At 40.2% G+C, this 21,295-nt stretch overlaps 1 protein-coding gene and 1 long non-coding RNA gene across 3 annotated transcripts in view; one reads left to right on the top strand and one right to left on the bottom strand.

Annotated features, from left to right (window-relative positions):
• Positions 1-1,422: 1,422 nt before the first annotated feature.
• Positions 1,423-20,423, bottom strand: LOC127979285 (AT-rich interactive domain-containing protein 2). 2 transcript variants are annotated; one of them, XM_052584648.1, is made up of 21 exons: positions 19,934-20,423; positions 19,748-19,841; positions 19,035-19,132; positions 14,211-14,344; positions 12,952-13,170; positions 12,801-12,868; positions 12,643-12,712; positions 12,269-12,519; positions 11,423-11,519; positions 11,126-11,335; positions 10,829-10,993; positions 9,984-10,059; positions 9,765-9,899; positions 9,458-9,648; positions 6,297-8,521; positions 5,280-5,419; positions 5,054-5,192; positions 4,888-4,970; positions 4,678-4,807; positions 4,494-4,585; positions 1,423-2,808 (listed from the first exon to the last, which is right to left on the bottom strand). In XM_052584648.1, exons 1-21 carry the CDS (start codon positions 20,023-20,025, stop codon positions 2,697-2,699), a joined length of 4,821 nt encoding a protein of 1,606 aa, XP_052440608.1. In that variant the 5' UTR covers positions 20,026-20,423; the 3' UTR covers positions 1,423-2,696. The 2 variants fall into 2 exon arrangements, with proteins under 2 accessions (XP_052440608.1, XP_052440599.1); XM_052584639.1 differs by having other exon boundaries at positions 5,280-5,422; positions 19,934-20,398.
• Positions 18,022-21,295, top strand: part of LOC127979312 (uncharacterized) — a 12,745-nt gene continuing 9,471 nt past the window's right edge. The window contains exon 1 of the long non-coding RNA XR_008158775.1: positions 18,022-19,151. This is a non-coding gene — a long non-coding RNA (uncharacterized LOC127979312). The remainder of the gene's footprint in view (positions 19,152-21,295) is intronic.

Genomic DNA, 21,295 nt, shown 5'->3' with positions numbered 1-21,295 from the left:
TTGTATGTATTATGTATGCTTGTATGTATCATGTATTTTTGTATGTGTATGTTGTATGTATGTATTTTGTATTTATGTATTTATTATGTATGTATTTATGTATGTGTATTTTGTATGTATGTATTATGTATGCATGTATATATCATGTATTTTTGTATCTGTATTTTGTATGTATTATGTATGTATTTATGTATCTGTATTTTGTATGTATGTATGATGTATGTGTATTTTGTATGTATGTATAATGTATGTATTATGTATGTATTTATTATGTATGTATTATGTATTTATGTATCTGTATTTTGTATGTATTTATGTATCTGTATTTTGTATGTGTATATATCATGTATTTATGTATCTGTATTATGTATGCCTGTATATATCATGTATTTTTGTATGTATTATGTATGTATTATGTGTGTGTATTTTGTATGTATGTATTTATGTATCTCTATTTTGTATGTATTTATGTATCTGTATTTTGTATGTATTATGTATTTTGTATGTATGTATTTTATGTATGTGTATTTTGTATGTATGTATTATGTGTATTTTGTATGTATGTATTTATGTATCTGTATTTTGTATGTATATATCATGTATGTTTGTATGTATTATGTATGTATTATGTGTGTGTATTTTGTATGTATGTATTTATGTATCTCTATTTTGTATGTATTTATGTATCTGTATTTTGTATGTATTATGTATGTTTGTATGTAATTTGTATGTATGTATTTATGTATCTGTATTTTGTATGTATTTTTGTATGTAATTTGTATGTATGTATTTATGTATCTGTATTTTGTATGTATTTTTGTATGTGTATTTTGTATGTATGTATTTATGTATCTGTATTTTGTATGTATGTATTTATGTATCTGTATTTTGTATGTATGTATTTATGTATCTGTATTTTGTATGTATTTATGTATCTGTATTTTGTATGTATTTATGTATCTGTATTTTGTATGTATGTATTTATGTATCTGTATTTTGTATGTATGTATTTATGTATCTGTATTTTGTATGTATGTATTTATGTATCTGTATTTTGTATGTATGTATCATGTATGTTTGTATGTATTATGTATGTATTTTATGTATGTGTATTTTGTATGTATGTATTATGTATGTATTTTATGTATGTGTATTTTGTATGTATGTATTATGTGTATTTTGTATGTATATATTATGTATGTATTTATGTATCTGTATTTTGTATGTATTTATGTATCTGTATTTTGTATGTATGTATTATGTATCTGTATTTTGTATGAATGTATTATGTATGCATGTATTTTTACAAGTTAGCTTATTTTTTCTATTATTCATTAAAAATCTTAATTAAACACCCAAAAACATTTCGATCCAGATGATTGTGGGTCACAAGAAAAAAAAAAAAGGCACAGCAACAGTATGTCAAAAATGTTCAATGTTTTTTTTTTATTTAAAAACTATAAACAGTCACCAAAGTAAATGAAGCCAATCTATATCAGACTTTTAGATATATGCATCATCGCACACCCTACAGACACTGCAGAAATTGTGGTGGTGGGGGGGTTTGAGGTTAGGGGTCTTGACCCCGCTGGGATGCTAACACAACAGGCAGTAATAAATGTTACACAACACACAGCAGAAAGGACAGCCTGGGGTCTGGGAGCCGGAATGTGGCGTTGTCTTAAGAATGGATGAAAGAAAAAAAAAAAAAAAATGCAAAATAGAACAATTAAATCCCACACTATATTAAGATACAAAAAAGGTCTGGAGGAAAATATCATACCTGCACGGAAAGCAAAGAACACAGGAGAAAACCTGTATAAAACTCCAATTTACAAATACAAAAAGAATCACGTACGCGCGGTCGGGCTCGTACTCCGACGCTTACAGTGAATACAGGTTGAGGGGAATACCTTCAATATGTTTGTCTCTTCTACAAAATGACATATGATATATTATTTCATACTCTTTCAGCCAGCAAAATGAGTTCTACAAGTTATAATCATACAAAAAAGGGGAAAACAAAAAAAAACAAATCACAGTTCCACAAAGAAAAACCTGTAGCCCTCCGCCAGCCCTCCCAAAACTTTACAGCATCAGTACCTTTGCAGAATATTTACAGGGTTTAAGTACATTCATCCACTGCTGAGTATAGAATCACATCTCAAACGAGTCTGAACCTACTAACGTAATGCTTCTGATACCAGCGGGCAGCAGCGGCATGAAGGAGGGAGATTTAACTTTATGTCTATTCACAAATATTTACACTAGTTCTTTTTTTTTTTTTCATTTACTCGTATTGGTATTTATTTCAATAATAAATAAGTGAAAATATAATCGGCTCAAGTAAGAAAACCAAGCTATCAAGTTGTAAAGAAAAACAATATCTAGCCACACCTCTGCCACACTAGCCCCGCCCACAGAATTCCCCCCACGCTCCTTCGGGACTATAAAAGTGTGCTCGTCGGGCCAGGCGTGAAGAAGAGTGAGATGGGCGCTGGTTTCTGAGTGGCTGGTGGAAGACCCGTGGCAGTTTGTGAGAGAGGTGATGGAATGGAGAGAGGGGTGTGTGAGGGGGGTTTAGGGAGACGAACTGGAGCTTCACCCCACGACCCAACAACGCCAGTGATCTGTGTGGCAGCAGAATGGGGTTAATGGGCTTCTCGTCTCCTGAAGGTTTTTGGGTTGAGCTGAGCTCAGGTCTGCAGAGAGCGTGTGAGTTCGTAAAGGCATTTGGCGAGCGTGGTGGAGACCTCCATAGTGCTCAGCGCCAGCACAGAGAGATGATTTTCATGCCGCCTGACCAACCTGAACACAAACACACAACAGATAAGGGCTGGGACAATAAATCAAGAAATTCTTCTGAGATTTTCCCGAAGGCATTGCAATTCTCTCTCCTTTAGTTTTTAATGGCAGATTGCACTTTAGAAATAGCCTGCTTACTTCCACTTCCTACACACACACACACACCACTCAAACCTAAGCTAATCTCTCATAAAGTCTGAAAAGGTTGAAGCGAATTACAAGGATGTTCACAGTGGGCTGTTTACATCATAAAAGCCGATGTGCAAGTACATTTAAAGGGTTACTTCACCCCAAAATTAAAATGTAGTCATTAACCCCCATGTCGTTCCAAACCTGTAAAAGCTCTGTTCATCTTCAGAACACAATTTAATATATTTTGGATGAAAACCTGGAGGCCTGACTGTCCTATTGACTGCCAAGTAAATAACAGTGTCAAGGTCCAGAAAAGGTATGAAAAGTCATCGTCAGAGTACTCCATCTGCCATCAGATGCACAATCTGGGTTATATGAAGCGATGGGAACACTTTTTGTAAGAAAATTTTTTTTTTATAAAAAAACACTTTCATTATTAAATAATTCCTTTGTCCGTGCTACATATGCTCTTGTGTCCTCTGTGCCACAAGGATGCTCTGTTTTTACGTGTATTTAGCTTTGATTTAAAATAAAACAGCGCATCCTTGTGGCACGGAGGACACAAGAGCATATGTAGCTCAATTTTTCTTTTTTTATTCAAAAGCTGGAACAAGTGAATCCCAAAAAGTCATATTTCACCCCCCCCCCCCCAAAAAAAAATATTGAGTTCACATTGAGAACAATAATTCTAATAGTAATTACTACTACTTACTAACAATTATTAATAACAGTAATAATTAAAAAACAAAGTATTTTAAATGCATTACATTTTTTTGTAGTTAAATTTATGAAAATTAAACATTTCTTACATCTTACAGAAATGGAAATGTTATAAAATGTTTTTTTAATATTATTTTGTAGAAATGGTACTCTAAATTTCATTACTGAAATGCTGAATTTTTTGTACTGTACTAAAACAAATTCTATATTTTTAAATATATTTTTTGATATTTTAATTATTATTATGCTATTATATTTTAATATTGGAATAATAAAATTAAGTTCTTATATCTTTTTATTTTAATGTGACTCAATATGACTGAAATATGACTTTAAAATAAAAGATTTTTGGATTGTTAAAATTTCATGACTACATTTCTTAAATTTCTTAGATTTTACTTAATTATTACACATTGTTTAAAGGGAAATGAAAATATTTTTTCTTAGATTTTAATTACTGCATTGTAGAATTGTTATATTGTACTACAAACAAATAATGATCAAATTATCTACATATTTAGTATTTCAATACTTAAGTTTATATAGACTTTAATATAATAAATTATTGTTAAAATAATAAAAACTTTAGATTATTATATTATTGAAATATGACCACAAAAATGTTATTGATAATATTAATGTGTGTTAGTGCTGTCAAATTGATTGTGATTGACCGCATCCAAATTAAAAGTTTGTGTTTACACAATATGCATGTATTGCATTGATGTATAATACACACACACACACACACACATCTATTGGCATAAATGATTATGAATTGATGCTACAAATTGGAAATGTCAAACACAACCACCATACTGAAAATGTTTACTTACTTCCGTCCACAATCAGAGTACTTGGCGATGCTCTTTAACGTTAAGGCAGCAGTTAGTCTAATGTGTTTGGTCATTGGTCCCTCTTTGTCATCCTGAGCAGGAAAGAAAACACAAATAAAACATTTCAAGCTCTACGCATCTATAACCAGCTGAAGGCTCAATGTTGACACGATGTAATACTGACTGTGAAGTCCCTGAACACCAGGTTTCGCGAGCCCCTGCGTAACGCCATCAGAGCTGCACTGGGGTGGTTGACGAGCGCTTTCTGTGGTCTGGGAGGAGGAGGAGGACTGCTGACCGCCGCTGGAGGAGACCTGCACATCAACACAGTCACAATCTCCATCACAATCATCTAATACCTGAAACCAGCATGAGCTAAAGAAGCCATACACACTTGGAAGTGTTGGGGTTGCTGCTTTGCGTTTGCTCCTCCAGTTTGAGTGCAGCTAAGAGCGCTTCCCTCGAGCAGTGCTTATCCTGCAAAACACACACTCTTGATTAATCAAACACACACACACACATCACTATAACTGCATGTATAGAGAAAGATGGGATCTTGCCTGGAGGTGTGTGATGAAGGATAGTCTCTGGCGAGGAAAAGGTTCACAGCCCTCCCATTGGCACTGCCCTGGGTACGCATCTTTACTGCCATGGCAGGTAGCTGCATGGTAAAACACCTGTGATGGCGTGTCAAACCACCTGAAACAACACGTTAAAGTTAGCCCCTACCATCCTCCTTCTCAAGAACAGCATCTATAAAGGAGAATGCATCACTCGCGTCCTCACCGTCTGCATGCCTGCCATAGACATCTGAAGTTCTGTCCAGGTTTACGTGCTTGATCTGGACACAGGGCGGGTGCTGGAGAACTCTGATTGGTTCCCTGTGCAGCCGGATCCACTGGAGGCGGAGTCTCCACTGACATAGGCTGCTGACACACGGGAAAATTGAAATGTGAGAATTGGAATAAGAGTGAATACATCAACTGCTGCACATAACAACAATAATAATAATAGCATAAAATGATAATCATATTGTGTATTTTATTTTTTTTTCAGTAAGTGCAAGGAATAAAACAATTGGTGCAATGCACACAGAATCATTCAAAGATGCATCGATTTTTATTCTCCACTTAAACTCAAAATAAATGTGTAAATTATACCTACTATACAAACTGGTCCTATGGCTCTTTTTTGAGATTTAGCTAATCACAAAGCATGCGATGTGGACGTGATATTACTATGTAACCTATGTAATACTTCAGTAATAACTTTCTAAAAAATATGCAGAAATTCATAATTAAATATGCACTGATTTAAATATGCATAATTTTCCAGTAAAGAAATGTATACTGAATGAAGTCCGGTTAAAAAATTCCTATAATTTCAATCTGTTGACATTGTAGAGGATTTTGGATCTTTCCTATCACCATATTAATCTAATTTAATCTAATCTTCATTAATCTAATGAACTATCAACAGCCTGAAAAAAAAAAGAGTTGCATAAATTAGATCAATAATATACGAACAAACCCCACTTTAGAAAACTTAAACGGGAATAAAACTAAAATAGTTTATGTATGAGCTGAAGAAACCCACAGCTTTTAAATATATGTACAGTAACAGATGGAATAGATGCAATAAAAGTGCAATAAAAAAACACTTGCTCTCTTTCCACTAGAGACTTGGTAGTTGCACTAGAACAGTGTATGAAAAGGAAATAGTTTTAGCTATAACTAAAGACATTTTTGTTTTTTCCAGAAAATAAGCATTATGTTGTAAACGGCATGAATCAAAGCACATTACCTGAGCATTGGTTTCAGGAAGCGGCGAGGGCACACTTGCTCTCTGCTGCGCTGCATTCTCTATTGCTACTTTTGCTACTGTGCTTGGGTCTGCGCCCGCCGGCACGGCCACCATGGTGGCGCTGTTACCAGCATTGTTGGGGTCGCTGATGGTCACTATCCGTACGCCCATTTTGGTGGGGATTCCGGAGGTACCTCTGTCCCCGTCCTCCAGCGGTCTCTTCAGCGGCCGGCTCTCTGAGGTGCCGTTAGCGGGAGGCGGTGGTGGCGGTTCGGAAACGGGCGGAGGTGAAGAGTGGTTATGAGGTGGGTGTTGTTGCCTCAGGCTCAATGTCTCTGAGTTGGAGCCGTTGGAGATCTCAGCGCCGTGGCTGGGCCCGTTGGCCAAGCGTTCGACCTGCTCTGCTTTGGCAGTGTCCTGCTGAGGAGCAGCAACAGAGTCCTTGAGGCCGAAAAGACCGTGCACTTTCTGTGGCGACAACACCTCGCCGTTCCCCATGTGTTTGGAAGCCTTATGATTTGGAATGTTTTTGCTCGGATGGGTGGCATCCGATCGATCGAAGTCGCACACCCCATTCACCATTAGCTTTTTAGGTTCAGAGGGTGTCTGTTTCCCAGGGCTGTCGCCGCCTTGTGCCACAGGGCCGTTCAGCGCCTCTGCCTGGCTGTTCCCTGAGTGGTATGGAGGTAGACTGGAGTCAAACTTCCTCCCGTTGAGCAGCTTTGCCGCAGGTCCGTCCACCTCTGCGGATTCACCATTGCTGGCTTTGGCCGAACCGTCGGTGACGGAGTTGTTCTCCATGACCTCGATCTTGCGCTCGTGGATGTGCAGCCCTGTGGCGTCCTTGGCCTCCTCTTCCTTTTGGCAGATGATTCTGTCACCTCGGAAAGGTGGAATGGGCGTGGCTCCTGCAACTGGTAGAGGCGGAGTCAACTGCAGGCCGATTGTGGGCGGGGTTTGCGCTCCCTGGCCGGGGAAGCCAGAGTTTGGCACTACTGTGAAGGTAACTTGGTTGCTGGGCGTAGCCTGCAGAAGGTTTCCAGAGGTGGAGGTGGAGATGATCTGCCCTGGGAGGATGGAGATGGGAACAGCACCGGTCGCCTGCAAGGGGCTCTGCATTAGTTGCACGTTTAACTGTGGTTGAGACGCCACTGGACCGCTGTTGGTCACCTGGTATACGACTTGCGGGCTTGGCGCTCTTGTGTTCACAGGAGCAGGAACTTGCGGAGCAGGGAGTATGAGTTTTCCACCTGGGGTGGAGGGACCACGTTTCGGAAGCAGTAACTGTTTAATCAGACTGGATTCTGTGGAGGTAGGTTGGGCTGAGGGTGGAGGAGGGGGCGGAGTCTGCTGAAACTGGCGCTTGAGAGACAGCATATGGCTAACGGTGTTGGGCGGGGCTTGCTGCATGGGGGCGGGGTTAGTGATCGGTGCATTCGGAGAAGCGGGAGACTGCGTAGGCTGCGGTTGGATGGTTTGAGGACTGGGGTTGGTCAGTACGATTTGATGGATGGCAGGGGCGAATGCAGAGTTGTGTTGTTGATTCTGACTGACTATGACTAAACTTTGCTGCTGCGGTTGTGGAGGTTGAGGCTGTTGCGACTGGGCTTGTGGTGCAGGTTTGGGGGCGATATTTTGAAATGTGACGCGGTTGCTAGTCATGCCTGAGACAGTCATGACCTGCCCTCCTGCCACCAGAGAAGTGCAAGGTGCACTGACATACTGAGGCGGCGCAAGCACCAAAGACTCTTGGGAAGGGGCACCTTGCTGTCCCTGAGGGGCTTGCAGGCGCTGTTGGGCCACCGAAGGACCAACACCTTGCACTCGACCTGTAAATACGTGTCCCTGGGGCGATGGCCCCTGCTGGATCAGTGTAACGGGAGTGTGATGGAGCAAGGGCTGCTGGGTAGGTGAGACGCTGTGGTTGGGAACAGCAGGTGCAGCGGTGGCTGTGGGGATGGAGCTCTGGATCATGGCTGTTTTGAGAATGTCATTGGGTCGTATGGGAACTGGGGCGGTGGCGGGAGGGCAGGGGGGAGGAAGTGCAGCTTGTCCTGGCGGGTTCATGGGGAGTCGTGGAACAGTTTGGGCTGGCGCAGGAGCACTGGGAGCGTTGGTGTGCGACGTTCGGTGCATGGTGAAGGCCACCTGTGGTGCTGCCTGTCCGGCAGTAAGGCTTAGTGCTGGTGCCCGGACAAGCTGACCTCCCACACCAGGAGGCAGCGCTGCAAGGACAAACAAAAAAGATCAAATCAGCTATAAATGCGACTTGCTAAACCCATTAAACACTGTATGGGCTTTTGATTTATTATTACACCTGGGTAAATTAAATCTGATGTTCAAGCTCAGCACCGCACAATGGGGTTAACTAAGGTCTTAGGATTTTCATGATGCAGAAAACATTGGCAGAATCCAGTTATAAAAACAGAATTTGCTGTTTTGGATGAATAAATCTAAATATTCCTGCACACTTATTCAAATCACGAAAATGACTAGTGTTTGTAAATGTTAAACTGCAAAAAGACTGCTTTATCATAAAGTAATGATAATAATACATTAAGGACTAACAAACAACAACACAAATTTCCTATCCATGTTTTAAACCGTAAACAATTGCAGCACTTCGTTTGCCAAAAAAATTCAACATATTTAATAAGGCGCTATTACGGTTAAGATTTTACAAGTTCAATTGATGTGCAATTTTTGATTAAAACATACAAAAAGAAATTGAGAAAAACAGAAAAAAAATAGCATTTAGAAAAATTTAAAAAAATAAAAGATTTCGTATAGCACAAGGTTAATATTCTTATTTAATAACCTTGTAAACATATAAACTCAACTTATTGCATGAAGTCTTTTAAAAGTGAATGAATATTTAATGAGGTTTATGATTCTGGTTGTCTATTGCTAAACAACTCCCTATAACTTTCATATTTTCAGACTATAGTTTTCACACCACAATTCAGAGTCTGTGAAAATGAGAAGAAAATAAACCAGTGTGTCAAAAACAGTGCTAGATTCTGTTTATAATAAGTATGAAACATTTAAACCAGTTAAAATGGGCTTTTAACCAGGGTTTAAACCCAAGATCAAGAGTAGTGTGAATTATCTCTCTGGCTAGAATGAAAGTTCTTGAACCAAAACTAAAAGTGTATCTCTACCTGACAGGGGCTGAGGGGTTTCTGAGGGGGTTTCGTGCTTGAGAACTGGTGCAGGACTGGCCTGCTGTTGATAATAAAGCTGGACGGGAAGAGGAATCGGCCTCTTCCGCACACCAACCACGTGGATTTGAGCCTGTCCATTCAGCCGTGTGTCCTCCACACGCTTCACCGTGTGATTAGGAAACAGCGTCCTGAGAAACACACAAGCACAGCGTTGAATTTTTACGTTTCAGCATTCAACATTTACCATTTGGGACGCCACAAGTACAACCTCACAGCATCTGCACAACAGTCCCGCTAATCTCACCTCAGGCATTTGTAGAAGTTATTGGATGTTAACACGCCACCCCGTGCCATCTTGCTGCAGGTCGCCAGATATTCAGAGTACATCTCAGAGCGAGAGACCGAACCGTCTGGATGAACCTCGAAATTAGCATTTAGCCTACCAAGAGCAGAAAGCATTCATAAAACACTAGAATGCATAACTGATTTGAGAAATGCATGAAGGAAAGACAGTAAATCTCACCACTGATTTGTGAATTTCTCTCCATCTACTTCCACAATCCCAGGCGGAGGCGTAGACTGCACAGGCGCCCTGTTCACTACAAACAAACAGATGCAAACACACTGTAAAAACTAATTACATTAACTCTTTCCTTATTCATTTTAAATTTCAACTCACTTTTTCATACAGATTTTTTTTTGGTGGGATATTTTTATACCCTACCTTAAAACAGCAGCTACAACAACAACATCTATTTAACAGTATCTCCTATTTTGTGATAATATAACTCTATCAAAAACACTGATGAGGGAATATGCTTTTGCACTTTATCATAACGGTGCAAAAAAAAAAAAAAAAAAAAAAAAAAAAAACTATTTTCCGTGATTTTTTGGAGGTAAAGTTACTTTCAGAAAACCTCTATTTAAAATTTGGGGGTCAGTAAGATTTTTTTCTTTTGTGAAATAAACCTTTCAACTGTATAAAGGAGGAGTAGACTTATTACAATCCAATAAAATGCATAACAGACAATGAGTTCTGACATGATGCAAATGTGCATTTTGATTTCCACTTCATTCGCCTGTTAAAGTATAACTATACCTTTAATAATTGTAAATAACTATATGCAATTACTTGAAGGTCAGTATGAGGGTTGGTTTACAGTTAGTTGCATGTAATTAGTGAGTACATGCAATGAATAACAAGGACACCTTGAAATACTGTTACTGCATTTTGCATCCCTCTTATCTTGCATTGTGTAAATCTACAGTTATTAAAAGAGAGAGAGTGCTTCCTGTGATGTTTGATTATGCATCTTTGCACGTCTCTAGCACACACATGAACAGAAAGCGGATGCATCGGACACTTACCGGCGCCAGGAGTGCCTTGCGTGGGTTGTGGAGCGTGCTCGAGAAGCTGTGGCCGAATCTCTGAGACCTGACTGCTCGAGGCCTGATGCTCGATGAGTTTTACTGCCGTCAGGGCGTCCGGTCCGAACGTGTGCAGGTCCACTGACACCAAACGCACTAGAAGATCTGACACATGAACATGCAAACCATGTCAGTTCACTGCTCCTGACGGTTAGTGGTGCAAACACAGTTCCAGGCTGAAACATCACAATAAATGCATGGTTTTGGAGGGAGGAAATCATTGGCTGAAACGTGTACCTATGCTTCTCTCGACGGAGGAGATCTTCGAGCACGTGATCTCCCCGAGCTCGGCCAGCTGGTACAGGACCTCGAGCGCGGAGATGACCAGCATGATGTCCGGCAGCGTCAGGAGGGCGATGACTTCTCGGTACGACTCCTGATCCACATACTCGCAGATCAGAACGCCGTTATCCTCCACCTTGCTCAGGTTCCCCAGAATTTCCATGGCTGCAGGACGCATCGGAAATAATTAGCAACTCTCACAGAAAACCGTATGTTTTACTGCACAAACAGTTCATCCAAAAACACACTTACCCCTCATTTTGAGAAAACGATCCCGTGACAACAAACACTTCGTGATGGTGTGAAACATCAGATGAGTCGTCCGGAAATCGACTGGATCCAACTGAAGCTGGAACAAAAGGACAAACAAACGGATGGCATTTGATATAATACATAATGTACATAAGTTATGATTATACTGTTTGTGTATTTAAGCTGTTTTGTTCCATAAAACCATATGATTACTTGCTTTTGATTATTTTATTTTGACAGTACAAATAGTACTGCCTGTATTTTAAGTCATTTTAAATTCTATTGTTTGCTTACCTCTATTTTTAAAATCACAAAAAAAGTATCCAATTACTTGATTAATTGTTTAAATAATCAACTGATTACTCAAATGCCAAAAAAAATCATTAGTGACATCCCTAAACTACTCTAATGCAATCTTTCAGGAAAATGTTTTAAAGACAAAATGATCAAATTTGGGTAGTTGTGTTAGTTTGCTAGGATTATCATGATGAGTGAAACATGTTAGCTGGTGTTTTAATAACATGCCAGCTTCTTTGGCTGTTTTTATGGTGAGAAATAAATTGAAATAATATAAAAGAGCAATTAAAAAAAAATATGATTGCCTCAGATTAAAAACTGTCAAATGGACAAATATCCCAAACCAAAAAAGATGCAAGTATTATAAACAATTGTTGTTCACAGAGATTATTTGTCAATTATCCAAAAGCAATGGATGGAAAAATCCTTTTTTTTTTTTTTTTTTTTTTTTTTTTAGGGGTATATCGGTGATGCAAACTTACATGCTGGCCCGACCAAAAAAGTGGTAATTTCAGCACTCTATAAAGACCTTGTAGATTGAGGACTAACCTCTCCAGCGACGTTGCCGAGCGTGTCGAGACCCAGCTGTCGCAGCTGGATGAAGGTGCAGTGCGCACACAGTAAGAGGAAGCGCAGACATGTGCGATTAGCTGCCAGGAGTTTAATGTTAGCCTCCTCGAAGGACAAGTTCCTCAGAATCATTGCCACCTGCAACACCCGCTGGCCCTCGATGTCTCCGATGCCTACAGCACGTGTCGGGTGGAAGAGAGGACTGCAGACGTCCCTCATCTCCAATCCGTCTGAAAAACACACAATGCACACTTAAGTAATGCTTGGTTAAAACATATCAACTAATCAAAGTGAAACTACTGTTCACCACATCAAATGAAACAAGAGTAGCCAGGACGCAAACAACCACATACTTTGGGGTGTGCAGCTCTTGTCTGAGATGAGATCTTTCACTTCATTGTCTTCGATGACATCTTTCCAAAACTATGAAGACAAGAGAATAAGAGAGTTAAGAGGCGCGAGAACAGAGCGCAAGCAAGAAATGCATGATGACATCATCGCCGTCTCTTACCCTCACAAAGTCCCGTGACGTTTTCTCCTGCCAGTCTGTCCCAAATAAAGCAGAAAAGCTGCCTAACGCTGAAAGACAAACATATGTAACGTTAGCACACGCATGCATTCCCAAAGTGCAAATCCTCTAGTAGCCGCAGTGTTAAACGCACAGTCGTCGAAGACCCCCGCGTGTGCCAGCAGCAGCGTGACGAGTTTGGGCTCTTTTTCTAGCTGCATGGCGTGCTTGCTCTCGTTGGACAGGAGCGTGCACACGTTAATGGCGAAGTCCACTTCGTTCGGGAGCCCGGAGAGGAGAGACAGCACCAGTTTGTTGTAATCGGATGGAGGGATGAACTCCGTCGACAGCCCATAGCTTTGGCGGAGATAGTCTGTCAAACAAAAGATAAGCAAAAGATCAATTGTGTTATATTTCTTTGTGAGCGTGTCTTTAAACTCAGCCAAGTGTGAATGCATCTGGTTGTTCAGACCTCATGTGTAAACTTCACTTCTCCCAAAAAGATCTACATCAGCATATAGAGGAGTTAGGAAATATCGATTACTTTATTTTACAATCCTGTTCTACATACTATGTACTTACTAAAGCACTTGGGTTAATAAGCCTAAACTCACCCCTAAACCAAATCTTAACCATTATAGTGCAACCTATAAATTAAATTATACAACAGATTCCTATGAAATGTTTTATTTTTTCAGAAATTCGGTGTCATCGATTTTCATTTTTCTGGATTTTGTGCTTTATGGTTTAATACAAATGTATTATGGAAAATTGTGGTTATGATTTTTTGCCATATAAGACGATATTGATGGCAAACGCAGGAACAATATTTAATACTGTCCAAATCTATTATCATTTAAATCAAATAAACAATTCCTTTCCCAAAAGTGCGGCACATCAGGGGTTTATAGTTAAAATTAAAAAAAAATGGATGAAAAATTTTGTTACTGTGGATATGCTTTCAGAAACCAAAACTAATACAAAATGTATGTATTATTACTTTGAGAAGTAGATTCTACTCATTTCTTCAAATTAAACTTAGCTCATTTTAGCAGTCTGTCATGAAGCTCTTTGAATTGTGTGTATCTGATGAAAGTTTAATCAAATTAATCGGTCAAAGGTTAGTGAAATGATTCTCAGAGCAGTTCTGGAAATGAAGTTCACATGTTTAAGTCCACATATAGTGAGACTAAAGCCTGCCCCAGTCCTTATGTAAAGAGAAATATCATCTGTCTCTCTGAAAGGAGCGCAGTGGCAGGAGTACGGTTTCCTTCAAGGCATTAAGAGTTTTCACAGGTGCAGCTCCAACACACACACACCCTTCGAGCCAGCTGTGTGTGTGTGTGTGTGTGTGTGTGTGTGTGTGTGTGTGTGTGTGTGTCTCTCAGAGAAGCATACAGGGCTCATCTGTACCTGATACAGTGTGCTGCTGGTAGTTGTATGACGTGGGGATTGCACCAATCGGAAGCAAATGTTTCGGATTCCCCGGCTGCTCTTCTTCATCTTCCTCTCCGAAGTGATGCACCTTTTCATACTTCTCTAGATAACTGCAGAGAGACCAGAAAATACATCAGCACACAATACGACAGACAGATAGATACACACTCACGATCTCAGGGGAGATTTAAGAGACATGAAATATCCAGGCACATTTATTCACTGACCAGTGAGCACAGAGTAAACATTTTATAGCGTTCTTGAAAGAAGCAGACATTGGTTTCTGCATTTAGATGACTGTTCACAGAGATAATGTGCGAATGTCATTCATTTCCATGAGCAAAACACACACAAACAAACCTCCGTACCTCAGGGACTGAGAAAATCTATTAGCATTTGTATGTAACAAGCAGCTTTTCTCTTCTCAAGACTGGTGTGGATTACTGTGATGTTTTAATCGGCTGTTTGGACTCTCATTCTGACGGCACCCATTCACAAGAGATGCAATACTACAGATCTGATCAAGAAACATCTTGGATAGCCTGAGGGTGAGCACACTTTCTGCTGATTTTCATTAGTAAACTATTGAAGTTTCACCTTACACATTACTCAAAGATTTGACAAGATGACAAACTGACTCACGATTAACTGGAAAGATTAAACGCAAAGAGAAAACTCACATGCAAAAGTCTACAACCTAACAAAAGTCATGCTTGATTAAATCCCCACTAAAAACACTTCACCTCACACAGCTCTGTAACCTCACACACTGAACGCCGGTCAGAAAGCACGAGCGGTTTATTCCAGAGAATCAGGGATCGACCATATTGTGAGTCAAATAGTAATATTCACAGTCCTGCTCTGTGTGTGAGGATGACTCATGAGTGGTTCCCTCAACTGAATGAGCTTTCACTTACACACACACACACACCTCCCACGTGCTACAATACAAACACTAGAAATAGATATCCGTGCTCCATAAACACTAGAAAACACCACACTGCACCGTGACCGGACACACACAGCCTGGACAGACGTTCAACTCACTGGACTGTGTAATTGTAGGATATTAATAAGTGATAGTTGATATAACTGAACAAGAAATGCGAGTTCATTCGTCAGATTTAAATGTTTTCATAATCTATGTGAATTACGGTGGTACGTGAAAACTGGTTTGCTGCAATTAAGACAGTGTCATTATTTACTCGTCTTCATGTGCTGCCTTCCAAACATGTTTTTTTTGCTTGTTTCTGTGCAACACAGAAAATATTTTTTAATGAATGTTGGTCATCGAACGGTTTCAGTTCCCTTTAACTTTCACTGTTTTTTAGTTTTTTTTTTTTAATTGTCCGTATAATGATAGTCACTGGGAACCGAAACTGTCTGCTTACTAACATTCTTCAAAATAACCTTGTATGTTTTAAGTCATACAAGTCTGGAACCACATGAAGACGAGTAAAAAAAAAATGTATTCTGGCTGAACTATCACTTTAAATAATTGTATATAAGCGTTATATTCACTACCTGCAACTCAATGAATCTAAAAAACCTAATGTAGATGCTGATGAGTTCAGACAAACCCAGGGCTGATTACAGAATGATTCTTCTCCAGACACTAAATGAAGATCTTCCGAAATCATCAGGTTTATTATGCACAATTTAAGTCAGCTCAGCCCTGCTCTCGGAGATGTTGAAGGAAGGCAGATCTTTCTATCTTTTCATTCATAAACTTAAAAGGCATAACACACAGCATCAGCGGTGTAATCCGGAGATGTAAATACAGAAATGAAGCTGACTGATGAGGAACTATGGCGCTTTCTGAGTCCAGACAGAGAATTACTGCCCTCTACTGGAGACACAGAGGAAAAAGGTCAAGTTTCACCTGCAGGAGCTGCTGGATATATTTGTGTCTAGAAGAAAATCAAATAGGACTACAGGAGAATGGTTATGCAACACATATCTTCAAACAGAATTAAAACTTGAGTATATGTAATGCAGCTCCTCAATACTACAGTAAACAGAATAAATTAAAAACTATCACTGCATGACCATGACGTTCTACATATTTACATGTGAAATTTACACTCTTTAAGACCAAAAACAAATCGGAGACCAACGACTGTCTGGCTAGACATGAACAGAGGAATGAAATTATATTCTATGCGTTCAGACAATTTGCATTTGAGGCTCATTTGCATGCGATTCAAAGAGTTGGTGGTGCTCAATCTGCAAATAAACCGATTCACAAATCAGTTAATGATGAGGTGGGAATTAATTTGGGAGAAGACCGCATAATAGAAGTGTAACGATCACAACACGATCCATCATTTGGTTACACTTTATTTGAAGGTGTCCTTGATACAGCGTAATTACACAATTAAGAACTGCGTTATACTGATCACTATATGATGCTTTCTATAGGCTTTTAGTTTGTATGCATGCATCATTTATTGTTATTAGTTTAGTAAGTGCATGCACCATGTAACAGCACTGTTAAAAAAAAAAAAACCTTACTAAATATTTCTCAAAAACTGGGGACATTTCAATTAGGAGTCAAATGAATTGACATGAACCGAATCAACTGATTCGCAAAACTGTGTTCAAAGTGAATAAATGATTGGTAAGAACGAACCACATCACACATGCTCCGATACACCATGCATTAAAAAAAAATAAAGCTGCCTTGTCCCTAAAAACTGACTCGTTTGCTAATTAAGACATTGACATGTGTTGTTCAGCTGCTCTCCCCTCTTTATCTGGCAGACGGCACATTTAAATGACTCACTACACAGGCTCCGATCAGTGCCGAGTGGTTCAGCGGTAAGAGCATCACACCACAGACCGAAAGACACAAGTTCAACTCCCTCGCCAGCTCTTCTACAGCATGAGTGATTGGAGTTATACAAGACAACAGAGTCCTAATGGAGACACCTGTTCTACTGCAATTCATGAAACAAGTGCAAATTAAATCCTTCATTTTTGTCTGAAAACGGGACGCATTGGAGCCAGCGAGAATTTGTGTGTGAGTGAATTGAACTAAGTGAGATCCGACAGAAATGAGGATCTACCAAAGCAAGATCTTCTGAATCCCTTTCCCCTCGTGTGACGCACGTGGGACACTCCGGAGATATTCCGCAGCTTTGAGATAAACCTTGAATGCTTTGGGAAAAAGTATTTGTAATTAAAATAACCCAGCATCCTGATCCAATGAAAACACCTGCAGCTCAAAATCACATTACTAGTTTTGAATGTTTACATGTATAGTCATAACTAATACTGCAAAAAAAAAAAAAAAAAAATCTTATTACAGCTACTGGATTTTCTCTGAGTTATCATCATGTCTGTCTAAACTCTTTCAAACAGTATTACATCAGAATTGAGCAGCACTGACACCTTTGATTATGAAAATAAAACCCAAAGAGATCTCATCCAATACAAATATGCATATGCTTCAAATAAAGCCAGTTAAAGCTCAAGCAATATCTCATCTCTCATGAGGAAGACACACAGGAGATTGTCTTTCTGCATCCCTCTGCGTGCTGAGCTCTCGTCACTGACAAACAACCTCTCTTGCAATGACTGTGAGGATGATAAAAGACACTTTGCAGAATGGTTATTACGTTTAGTTTGTTGCATGGCAGGTGTACGTCTCCTTCTCACGGCCCACACAGCCTAAACGCTCCCTGCTGCCAACTCGGTCTGTCTCACCCCCCTCATAACCTACTAAACTAGAGAGAAACGCACGTGGAAAACCAGCAGTAGAGCAGACCGCAGTGCTACGGCCGTACGCTTCTCACTGCTGATACTACAAATATATAAAAACAGTACAATTTTGCTTGTGTAGCAGCTGGTGAAATGATGTCTTTGGTGGTTTATACACGAATCAACCGTGTGCAAGTTGTAAAACACCATTAACCACATTCATAAATACACAGATAACCTAGAAAGCACAAAACACGTTCTGTATGGCAAAATCAAGTGAGAGTTGACATCTGAACGCAGATCCAAAACATTCATCTACCACTCTAAAGTTTCCCGTCTCTTATTTAAATATACAGGACTCTGCACATGCATGTTGTGAATTTTCTTTAAGAAATACTCAAACCAGATAAATGACAAAACTAAACTATGCCTACAAACCAAAAGACTCATGTAGATTAATGCAAGTGACAGATGCATCCTTAGAAGTAACCCAAACAACACTCTAACCTCCCGATTTAGACTTGAAAATCTTTCCAAATTAAAACACTTGTATTGTTACGTTACAGCATTTGACAAAGAACCATGTGCTACTCAATAAATGGTACCCTTAAAACTGACCCAAATGCCGAAGTCAAAAATAGCCATCTAAATGCCGTAAAACTCCTGATTTGTATTTTAAAATCTTTCTATTTTGAAACACAAGAAACGCTGGATTATAAAGCTTCATAGAAAAAGGAAATGCAATTAGAAAAGTAGTTTTGGAGTTTCGTCTCTTATTCAAACATACAGAATCTGTCATTAAAACAAAATGCAATGCAATTGACAGATGCATCTTTAAAAGTGACTCAAATACAAGTCCAGAAGCACAAAATATCAGTGTGTAAAGCTCCCTGGTTTAGATTACTTTTGCCACATAGGGTTGCATTAGCAACATAACAAAAGCTGAAATTAAAAAACACTGTAAAAAGTCTCCACGAGCGTACGATCCTCCGACACGCACGCTTGTGAGTCAGAACCGGAGCAGAGAGGCGCCTGTAAACATTGAGCACATGTGCAGGAGTCGATCAGAGAGAGAGAAACTGAATAAGAAACACTCACCGAAGGTAGTACTGCTTCAAAACAAAAGCAGCATTCGAGCAACATCTGGGGAAATTGAAATCCTCGCTCAGTTCGGCCCAATGGTTCTTGTCGGACACCTGTAGGGTGATGAGACAGGTGAGAGGGGTTCGGTTCCGATGCAGGACCGTGTGTGTGTTCAGTGTGTATATGTGTGTGTGCATGCTAACTCTTATTAGCACTCCGGCTAACTTATACTTTCCAATGTGAAATGAATAAATCAGACCAGTAGCTGGGAAACATGGTGCTTTGAGCCGAACCCGTCCGAGTCTACCGGTCCCGGACCGCGGATCTGTGCGAGGTAATCGGCTGAAACGTTATATACAGCGCGGTATACACAGGCCTGTGTGCGGCCTACAGTCGCTCAATCCTCCGCCACACGAGAGGGATAAAGCCGCTGATGTACACGGCGGGTCCGGACGGGATTCGATGCCTCAGTCTTAGTCCGGGTTATCGATGTAAAAGCCGCCCGGTAATTTTGAAGTGAGTGTGTGTGGAAGTGTGTGTGTGTGTGCGCGTCTGGGACCAAATACACGCACACACACACACTACACAACACAACACACATACATACACACACTTACACAGGCCGATGTACGGCAGAACTGCACACAGATCCGCCGAACCGCGCTGGAAGAGTGTGTGTGAGATGAGAAATGTTAAGTTTAGTGTGAGTGTGAGAAACTTAACGTTACCTTCGCGAAGCCCCCTAAAGACACCACTCTCATATACAGAGCGCCTAGGTCCAGCTCCTTCCCACACACCACGGGAACCTTTTTAAACGGAGATCTGTGGAGAAAAACAGTCGAATGAGTTCTCTCCAGTCGTAAGAACCCCTCACCGGTCATCCAAGTTATAATCAGAGCGAGATTCCCGCTCACCCTCTGCTGAGGTGAAACTGCCGCAGCTCGTCCAGAAAAGCCTGTCCTTTCCTCCGCGGCTCGGGGAGGTTTTTCCCCGTCGAGTTCGCCATCGTTTCGCTGAAATTCGAAATTCAGATTCGGTTCCTAAGAGTCCGGGGATCCCATGCTCCGGTCCGCTCCGCTCCGGCGCGGCTGCGTGTTTGAAAAGTTAAAGAAACGACGGTGGATGAGAGTAAAGAAACCCTGCTCCAACGGCAGCGCGAGCAGCCCGCGAACGAGAGCGAGCTCAGTCCAACGGCAGCGCTGCACCGCTCATGGCTGCACGGGAGAACAACGGCACCGGCTGCGCTTGTGTTGGGGTTTGGAGTGGGCTTTTTGACAGTGCGGGACGGACGCGGCTCCGGTTTAATCGCGCACACTGTGAAGCGGCAGCGGGATCCAGTTGAGACAAAAAGACCCGAGGCCGCGCTGCTCCGCGGCGCCCTCAGTAGGCAAGCCTCGGTACTGCACCCACCAAAGCGCCGCTCATGAACAATAGACGGAGCTCGCTGAAGCGAAGGGAGGGTCGCGAAACTCCGCTACACAGTTAAACAAGAGTACCAGCCCTGAGCGTCGGTTGGGGGAAGGGAAATGACAGTTTAACGTCATGAAAATAACAAAACTTGAGACATACAAAGTGTTTACTGTTTTCTATCCCCACAATGAACTAGACTTAGTCAAATTAATAGATTTTCAATATTCTCGTATTTTTAAAACAGAGTCATGTGTCAACTACTAACTTGAGTTTTCATTTATAAAGCGTTTTAGTAAATTTCCTGCAAATGTGGAAAAAACAAAGGGACTTAGTTAAACTTGCAGAGTCACATGGTTAGTGCAAGATGTCACATGAGCAGAGCAGTTTTAATTCACGTTTGCACCATTGCTGCATCAAAGATCCAATACAAAAGGCTTTATTTACAACAATTTTTGGTACATGTTATCTTTAACAAAAGCTGTGACTGGGGTACTAATATACAACAAAATTGTACCATTTGAAGAGGTATTCAGACAGATTTTGTATCTTATAAATTCTTCTCAGAGAGTGCACAAATATCCTTTATGTATTTAATTTATTTTTATTGACCAACGTCTTTGCTGCTGACCTTCGATGATCAACCATACTAATAGAGTCAGATGTTTTTTATTTATTCAACTAAGGCTAAATATTTTATACATGCAAGGAAATTTTATAAGTGAAAGCCTTCCTTTAGAAAGCCCCTGGAAGATATAATTTCTATATGTGTATGATTTCTGATTCTTCTAATGAGAAAGCTGAAAACAACTGTCATTTTTTTTTACATTATTGTCTTGCTCCCTGGCATATGATGAACTGTCATACAT

The sequence above is a fragment of the Carassius gibelio genome, chromosome A4 (assembly GCF_023724105.1).
Source record: "Carassius gibelio isolate Cgi1373 ecotype wild population from Czech Republic chromosome A4, carGib1.2-hapl.c, whole genome shotgun sequence".
Lineage (NCBI taxonomy): Eukaryota > Metazoa > Chordata > Actinopteri > Cypriniformes > Cyprinidae > Carassius > Carassius gibelio.
The sequence above is the reverse complement of the archived record's forward strand: the minus strand, read 5'-3'. Positions and strand labels throughout refer to the sequence as shown.